The following is a 9,628-nucleotide window of genomic DNA, read 5'->3' as shown; positions in this document are numbered from 1 at the left end:
CTACATGGTTATACTATTCTCTAGTTCGGTAGGGTTTAAGTAGTTGTAAGGCACTACCAGTCCTGTGTTTCTTGCTGCAATAGCCTCACTGAGGAAGGAGAGCTCTGCTTGGAATTCCTTGATAATCTGCTTTGGGGCAGGCTCATCAAAGTGTTCCTCAGGATATAAACCCAGGGGAATCTGGAAAAGATGGAGAACAATCAGAGGTGGAAGAAGTTTTCAGATGTGTTACTTAAGTAAAAGTAGAAAAGTTAAGTACAAGTAAAAGGGGTATTAAAAATGTTAGTTGAATAAAAGTTCAAAGTATTGGCATCAATATATACCTATGTACCAAAAGTAAAAGTACTCAAAATCTTTGCAAAATAGACGATCTAGCTTGTTGATCAAACTCGTTTCAAATCACAACAAATAACAGGCTTATGTGGGTAATGTACTTTAAAAAAAAAAAAAATGTTTTGTACATGGTGTTATTTTCTCTGCATTTTTGTGTTGGTATTTGAACTGTTTGGTTGCTACTATATATGTCTATGAAATTAATACTAAGGACCTCAACGGAAACAAGTCCGCAAGGACATTTTTGGATGGACCTTTTAGACAAAAGTATACAATACAATTTTCAATCAATCGATCAATATACGTATTGTATTAAGAATCTAATCTAGAAAGTAACTACTGTATAGTGACTAGAGTTTTCAAATAATTGTAGTGGAGTAAAAAGTACAATATTTGCACACGTATAGAGTATTGAAAAATTAACATACAGTACTACTCAAGTAAAGTATAAGTGCCTCAGAATTTTAAATAAGTACAGTACTTTAGTAAATGTACTTAGTCACTTTCCACCACTGAAAACAAAGTCTCACAGCTATTACTTATCAGTCATGATGGCAACATGATTCAACCATGCCTAGTAAAACTTACAGAGTCCTTGTATTTCCTGGTGAGTACCCAATCAAGTAACACAAATCTGACTGCATCTCCAACTCTCGGAAGTGTCTCAAACATCGTCTTCATGCTAGACTGTCCCTTAATGGTTGGAGGAGCTTTACGCAGTGCGAGAGGGGAGTTTGGGACCCAACCTTGATAGTCAAACTAAAATTGAGATGAGAGAATGCACATATTTAAAAGTCACAATAAAACAAATCACAATTAAACAGGCAACAAACAGACTCAGATAGTCCTTTGTGCCGCTAGCTATGAAGATATATAACAAGGCACACAATGGTCACTCAGCTCGCTCAGTAGACTAATTGCCAAGAAACAAGCCGTTCAACAGAATCTGCTGAGGGTGTGATAGTGTTGTATATTGTATGTGCATATACTGTATATATGGCACCACTCACTTCACACTGGGTGTGCTTTTTTAGCTGCTGTACTGTCCATGGCGACTTAATTTCCCTCACGGGATCAATGAAGGTCGTATCTTATCTTAGCCATTGCATTGGGTTGTGAGATGTGGTGAAGTGAAATCTACTTATAATAAATAGCCACTTGGTGGCTAAGTTGACAAAACCAGCCAAACTTAAGTAGCATGTAAAAGTATGCTTCAACAACTGCAAACATGTCTTTTGGGGTCATTATGCACAGTTTAAGGTGCACTCAGTAGAGCACAAATCTGCCAGGAGGCTTGATCTAATACCTTCCTCCATATTTCTGTCATTCATGGGGCAAAGAGATACTACAGGACTCTGGATGGTGGTGCGTGCAACCAACGTAGAGAGGCTATAGGAGACATCTTTGGGAGTGAACACATAGTGTTGCATACTATCACAGTCCAAAATATGACTTTACAATGTGTATGTGACCCAGACAACTGACCCTGTCAGTAGATCCTGTGCATCATACTTAACAGATTTGTCATTTAATGTGTAATCTGCAATGTGTGATTGTTCTATATAAAAAGCACTCTTCGGGCGTTTGGCCCTGAACCATTTTGTTTGCTCGATTAACACTGGTGTGTGTTTTGCAACAAGGAAGATTTAATTGAAATATCTTACCTGCCCAAGGTGGACTGCAGCATGTTGACATGATACAGTAAAGATCAGCATGGTTATGAACTTGATCACTTCCTCCACAGTGTGAAAGGCTGCAGGAATCCCTGTTTAGATCAACATCAACAGACATTTTAATATCTTGAAGCTTGGGCATTCATTATTTATTAGAGCTTTGACTTCATAGCAGGTTAAATCACAGCCTTGCATTTTCCAATTGAGAAATACCAGCAACATTGCACTATTTACAAATCCATGTTTTTGTGATAATTTATGAATATAAGTAAAGTAAAAACTTGAAAGTTCATTTTACAAGGCATTAGCCTGGCACCACTATTAGTAAATTGCTGACCCTTGATTGAAACTTTTGGTCTCTCAGATCTTCAGGACCTTTGGCGGTGTCTTGTCAACTACAGTATAGTACAGTACCTGCAGCAATGCGTGACAGTGTGTGTGTTGTGTGTTTGTTTGAAAATTAACAAGAAACATGAAGGGAATGCTTAGCTCCCCCGAACACGGGCCAATTGTGTTCGTATAGATAGACAAAGCTGGATGTAACACAGTGGATTCAAACACGACACTCCATGGTAGTGGGCACCTACTTTACCACTGCACCACCGCCCCTCATGTCCCCAATATGACAATCGCGGCACAGATGGAAAAGTTAGTGCCCATGAAATGCTTTGTGCACAGTTCAACGCACAACATGGACATATGGCCACTATTTCCTGTCTACTGGGAAGCTTTTCTTTTTCTTTTTCTATTTAGTTTTTGACTTTTACGAGGCTGGACACATGACTTCCGAGATCCACTTGGAAGCCATATTAGACCATGTCTGAGAATGAATATCAATCGGTTCAAACGCTTCAGTCTGTGTCAGGAGAAGCACAGCCTCTAGGAGGCTTTAGTCCGGCTTTTAGACACACGTAAAAAGGTCCTGTGAAGTGCAACATTAAACAAAGCTTTACAACTGTTTAAAGATGATGTTTACTAGTGTATGTTAACTAGTTTGTCAACAGCATACCGTAGGTTGTAATATACCTGAGCTTTTGTTTCCTAAGAAGGCTTTGGTGAATATCTCGTTGATCCAGTCCTGGAGTTCAGAGTCTCTACACACATCACTGTCTGAGGGGTAATAGTGCTCCACTATTGCTCTCACAAAGCTGGAGATACATAATGACAAGTATTTAAATATCACTGGCCTAAACGTATAGTTATATACATTTCTATGCAGATGAAATAGATAATTATATAACATTATGTCATAAAATTATAGAAATTGGTGTCAACACCAAAAGTTCATCACTCTCTTTAATAGCTTTCATAAAACCTCACTTCATAAATTTCCAAAAAAGAAAATTCAGAGAATAAACAACAAGGAAGTCAAACGATACAAGAACATGTTATCACATCAAGTGGCTCCTGGGTGTGACTGTATGTCATGTGTAACACATCCTCCTGCCCCTGCAACTATAAGCCAGTCAATCTAAGCCAAAAGAAAGGCCCAACCAAAAGAAATTGCAATAGTAACGTGATTGCAATGTTCTTATTGGTCCCAATACCCTCCTACATCATATGTTAAAAGTGTTCATTCATGGATTTAGTGGAACCTACTTTTGTCAAGGTCAAAAGCAAAGTTTTGAGGTTTTAAAACGTTGGCGTCTTGGTCAAATGGTGTTAAATATTGGAGGGTTTATGTAGAGTTATCCAACATATTTGGTGTATTTTCTTGAGTTTTGGGGGTCAATCTTGCCAATAAAACACTTTTTGAGAGGATATTTTAATGTCTTATGCTTGTATTTGGGGTACCAATACCCCAACACCCATTTGTTTGTCGCATTTGGCACTTAGTTTGTGCCACACTGCTCATTTGGGAGTAAAATGAAATTACACCGTTCCGGGAGGTATATTTTCCTAGGTTTTTAGTCTGTTCTTAAGCATGCATAGAGGTACCACAATAAATAAATAAATCTTTTGTATCCATTTTTTCAATTGATATATAGCAATTTAAAGACCCCGGCAGCCATCTTGGATGCCAATTTAACCTAATTTGTGTGACGCTGAAGGCATGAAGGCCCCACATTTCAACCCCTAAATTGACCTTGATCCACTAAGTATATATTAGTTTTAATATGTTATTTGGATGACCCTAAGAATCATAAAAAAATCCTGAATGATACTATTGCAATTTCTTTTGGGTCAAGCCACAAATCGACAAGACTATTCCCCAAGCCACTTAACCACAAAAATACCACAAAACTAGAAAAAGTGCTCCTCGGAGCACAGGTCTCCGCCAGGTCAGGTAGGTTAGTGTGGGCCACCAATGTTCGGAATTCGCCAATCAGGCGCTGTAATAGGGCAATGTTGAAAGGGTGGCATTGTTCCGCAAAGTAGTGCCAATGTGCGTGCAAAGTTTCACCGCAATCGGGCGCTGCGTTCATGATTTGCAACATTTTGTTCAAAACGGGCCACTCCTGCAAACTTTAGATCAGTCTTAGACAATCAGGATGGAATATGAAAAATCAAACTGATCCGTCTTGATCGCATGACTATAGAGATCAATGTCTACCGATTTGTATGAAATTTGGATAAGATCTGAAGGAGTAATATAAAAAAATGTTTTATATAAGTATATATAACTTCTGGTGGCGCTATAAAAGGCAGATGTGAAAAATGCAGGGCAAAGGTTTTTCCCTGGCCTCAAGGGAGTGCACACCTTGCAGAGACAAATATAGTACATTATTTTCAAAACATTTTAGGATTTATTTTTTCTCTTTCTTTCATTTTCTTTCTTTCTTTCGTTCCTTTTTTTGCCTAATGCCATGCCCAAAATGGAGATGCCAGGGTTAAAGTTGTTAAAGGGCCGTAGCAGTGGTCTGGTAAGGACCTGCAATCTAAATGAGTGCGGTCTTTGCCAACGTGCTTGGTTCAATGACGGTCACACAACAATGGTTAATGATCACCTGTTGATGATGTTCCACAGCTTCAGTCCATCATCTCTGTAGTAGAAGTTTGGGACAGACTCCAGTCCTCGTGCTCTGATGTTCTCTGGCAGACAGAGGGAGCTGTAGGTTGTTTCAGAATGAGACCTTCCCATGATCTCAATAAAACCCTCTGGTGTTAGCGAAGTCTGAATAAATAATGAGCGTTAGACAAGGTTAGGGCTGTGTAGACCAAGGCATTTCTTGCTTTTGAATTGTTGAGAGTGCCGCACTGAGCATCTATTTTGCGTTGCACATTCACGTCAGGCGTTTGTATCCGGTCGAGAGTTGAAATATTTTCAACTCAATACTGTAAGAGACTATCTCTTACTGGTTAATTTTTTTTGAATAAAAATCTACTTTGAAAATCAGCAGCAATTCAAGTTTGAATATTATTCTTACTGTAGACAACGTTCCTCCAGGTGACAGAAGTATTTTGCGGGCAAGAACATTTATTGGGAAGATATAACGGAAGTGTGGGATCAGCAACTGGACAGACAAGGAGGAGGAAGAACCATGTCAAAGATTAATCACAAACCCAGAATCATACACAGTGGTACAATATTCAAGTTTTATTGTGCAAAACTCAATTTTCTATAAAGTTATGTTATGTTTATACAGCAGCCATATGACCTAGATGTTAGGTAACAGTAATGAAAAAGCAGTGTGTTATTCATAATCATAAAGGTTTTGTGGATATAGTTAAAATGTCATTGAGTTGTGAGTGACATTAAAAACGCTGAAAGATTTCTGCTATATATACATACATATAGTAAAATAATTTAAATGATCTTCATGACCATACCTTGTAGAGAGGATGAATCACTGGAAAGCTTCGCAGAGTTGCAACTGCTAATGCTTCTGCCAAATAGTGAGTGTTCAATAGATGATACACAAACTGGTGGTAGATGCCATCTGCATGTTTCACAAACATCTTGGCCAGCAACCAGTCACACTCTGGGTCACTGGGCAGAAAAATTGGATTCTGCTCTGATGGCTGTTGGGTCAGCTGGGATGTTAAAAGGAAAATAAATCTTTTTTACATTTTCATGTAAAAACTCGGGCTTTAAATGTTCTCAGTGTCTCATCCTTAATGGTCAAGTACAGTAGTAGTCAAACAAACTTGACCAGTGATCCCATATCGATGCTCATATTCCTTTGACAGTGTGACTGACTATACAGTAACTGAATGACCTCATCAGTGAAATACCTGAATTGCAATGGGCATCAGTTTATTCTCTGGGTTCATGTAAAACAAGCAGAGACCAGGTGTCAAAGGCAGAACTTCACCATTCTCCACCTTAGTGGACAATCCAACCAATCCCTTGTAGTCACAGAGGAATATATTGCCTTTCTGCGTGAGAGAAGAAACTAGATTATAGATACAACATATTTGTACTTCCTGGATGTCACAGGCATTAACACAACCATTAATTGAAACGGACCAATATAATAGACGGATTCATTACCTCCATTTCGATCTGGAGAGAGCTACCGCTGTCTAAGAAGGGCTTCACCATCTCCTCTGTGACTGGAAAGTTGTGAGGAAGCTCCAAGCAGCGCTGAATGATATTTGGGTTGATTCCATTCAGAAACTGGAATCCATAAAAGTCATCCTCCATCCAGTGTTCGGAGACATACTCTACAGGAATGACAATTGGTAAATGTTTTATTTATAATGTATTGTACACCGCATATAAATGTTTCTGTTTCCTAATGGTCAGAGAGTATTTCATTCTCAGATGTGGATGTAATGCAACATGGCCAATTATACCCTACGTGCATGTAAGCAATAATCCTTGTAGTTATTCAATGAGAATGTTCCAGTGAGTTACACTACAAACTTTAGAGTCCATTTCTACCTGACATTTGTGTCTTTTTGAACAAGAAAACATTTTTTATGGCCTCAAAGTCCGCCCACTGCTCAGTAGAGTTCATCATTCCCTTCAGTTTGAGTTCAGCCACACTGGAAAAAGAAAAAAAAGTTACTATTTTTCATCAACATTTTATACTAGGTCTATTTGTCCTTGTTATACAGTACAGTATGTAGAGATCCTGAACAATATAGACTCACCTCTTTTCTTTTTCAAGAGCAATTTCTAAAGATTTAGAGACTGAGAAACGGTATTCATCAGGGATCTCAGAATCGTCCATATAAGTGGAGATGTGTGGCATTAATTGACCAGCTGTCCCCCACCTGTAGGGAATGACATCATGAAAAACGTAATATTTGTACATTTGATACTATAACGACAACCCTTCTTGCAGTATGTAATTGTGCACACATAAAACTCACTGGTACAAGTCGTTGTGACATATTAACTCTCTTTTTCGGTGGTCGGTCAGAAGGGGATGGTCATCCTCAAAGGCCTTCATGGCTGAGGATAAAGAAGACTAATAGTTATATCATGGAAAACATCAAGAAAACATCAGAGTCATCACATAAAATGGGAGTGAATGTTTGACCACAATTACCGTGTATATTATAGAGTACAAAAGTCCACTCCTCCCACTACCTCTGGGTCATGGCGTTATTTTTTGTATTGGATTTCCCATAGGGGAATCTTAGATCGCGTCATAAGAACTGTGTTCCAAAAGAAACAAACCACCCAGGAGATTTTGTCAGGTATGTGACTCTATGATATCGATTTGATAATCGCCCGGCTGATTTGTTTATTTCTGGAATACAGTTCTTATATGATAATTTAAGATTCCCCTATGGGAAATCCAATATAAAAATAATAACCTAGGGGGATAGCACCCTCTGGCGGCAGTGATGTCAGACTTTGGCGCTCTATAGTGTCTATTTTATTTGGAACACACCTTTCCCTCCTCTCAGCTCTATCGGTTTCCCATTGTACACCCATCTGTAGCATGGGAAAAGGATGACATCGTCCTCTGGAGTAGTCACCACAATCTTAGAACAGAACCATGCATCGTCTGCGATATCTAGGACAAAGGATTTTTTCTCCAGTTTGACCAATAGAAGTTGCCCAAGATGTAAACTGGTTTTCACAGGGTAGCCCCTAGTCTGTATGAAAAAAAGAAGGAGTAAAAATAGTCAGGGAAACTTGTTGAGGTTCTTTTGAGCAAGGCAGACACCAGACTTCAAAGACTGGCCAGTGTTATCTATGTTAAAGTAGTATTCAATGCTAAAATGTACTTCAACACAAATTAAGGATGCATGCGTTCCAAAAAACATTGCTGAAAAATGACCTTTCTTTCCTTCTTAAATAAAAGTAAATGGCAACACATCCCTTTAAATTAGCTTACCGTTCCAGTAATTAAACCTATTTTGTTCAAACGTGTGTGTTCACTCTCTCCTTCAGTTCCAATTAAGGTGACATATATGCAGTTTACTGTCCCTGCAAGTGCCTGGTCACCAGTTGTCACCTCAAGCTTGTACTCAGCCATGATCGCTCTGTGTCTGGAATAAAGAAATAAAAAGGCTTCAAATTAATTCTGTCTATTATAAAAGTATTCGCCTTGCCTACTTGTTAACTAGTTGTACAAACTCTTGTTTTATTGTTGTATTGTTTTATTGGATCTTGTTTAGTCAATACACTTATTTGTTTTAGCTCTTGCTCATTTGATTTTGCCATTTGTCTCATCTGTTTAAGAAAGTAGGTAGCTGATATATTGCACTTTTACCTTAGCGCTAGGTATACTCTTGGCTGCTTGTTTTAGCAGAAAATGCACTTAAGACTTCTAGTGATTAGTAGTTTTGTTCCCTACCTATGTTGAATGCACTTATTGTAAGTCGCTTTGGATAAAAGCGTCTGCTAAATGACTGTAATGTAATGTAATGTATCCAAGTAGGCTTATGACGATTTGGATGACCCCCGTTGTAATCAGGGGTTATTATGGCTCCCTGGTTCCTTTGCAGCAGGCTTATTAGAGTAACCAGGAAAACCTGGTGCCAGCTACTGTATACAAAGCCCAATTTATACTTGGCTGTGCGAAAATAGTCGCAAGCTCACAAAGCATTGTGGGCTTGTAGATCGTCTTTCAATCTATTTTGGAACAGGCACATATCTACAAGTAAATGATCTATTGTAGTTCTAGCATCTAAATAGCGAGACAAAGATAATAAACAAAAAGCAGGACAGTGCTGAAAAAGAGCATGTGTAAGATTCAGTACTCAGTTCACACAAATAAAGTTTCATTCATGTATATCCGTTTGAACAGCATGAAGCAACTTACTGTGACAGATGGCCTTAGCAGAGTGTGGTTTCAGTAGAATGGTCTGGCAGGTTTGAAACTGTACAATTTATCTAGCCAGTCGCACAAGTAATGCAACTAATTAGATCTCCCCTTGTAAAGGATATTGGAGCAACAGAGTTGGCGGACACAACTCAGACCCCTGTCTTTGATGATTTAATTATACTAACATTACAATACAAACATACTCTAACACTTCTAGGCCAATAGGTTATAAACCTAGGAAAGGAAACATAAACAACAACACAACAACAAATTACTGACATGAAATATACACACAGGAACGAGGGGTAAGCACGGACATCCAAAATAGTAAGTGCTGGACAACAATACGTACATGAGAAAAAAAGAAGGGAAATCCGCACACCGATTGAGCTGCCAATGGAAGAGTCTGGTTTATTAATAGGCTCTATGCACAGCAGCCATATTGTGAAG

At 38.6% G+C, this 9,628-nt stretch overlaps 1 protein-coding gene across 1 annotated transcript; it reads right to left on the bottom strand.

The window, feature by feature from the left end:
* Positions 1 to 7,348, bottom strand: LOC311044004 (polyunsaturated fatty acid lipoxygenase ALOX8-like; the record flags this gene model as incomplete). The annotated part of the gene is made up of 12 exons (XM_084055427.1): positions 1 to 180; positions 922 to 1,092; positions 1,998 to 2,098; positions 3,033 to 3,154; positions 4,955 to 5,121; positions 5,375 to 5,461; positions 5,778 to 5,981; positions 6,183 to 6,326; positions 6,442 to 6,614; positions 6,835 to 6,938; positions 7,047 to 7,169; positions 7,269 to 7,348. 12 exons carry the CDS (start codon positions 7,346 to 7,348, stop codon positions 1 to 3), a joined length of 1,656 nt encoding a protein of 551 aa, XP_083911553.1.
* Between the last annotated feature and the right edge of the window lie 2,280 nt (positions 7,349 to 9,628).

This window comes from Gymnoscopelus microlampas (assembly GCF_963454915.1).
Source record: "Gymnoscopelus microlampas genome assembly, chromosome: 4".
Classification (NCBI taxonomy): Eukaryota; Metazoa; Chordata; class Actinopteri; order Myctophiformes; family Myctophidae; genus Gymnoscopelus; species Gymnoscopelus microlampas.
The sequence above is the reverse complement of the archived record's forward strand: the minus strand, read 5'-3'. Positions and strand labels throughout refer to the sequence as shown.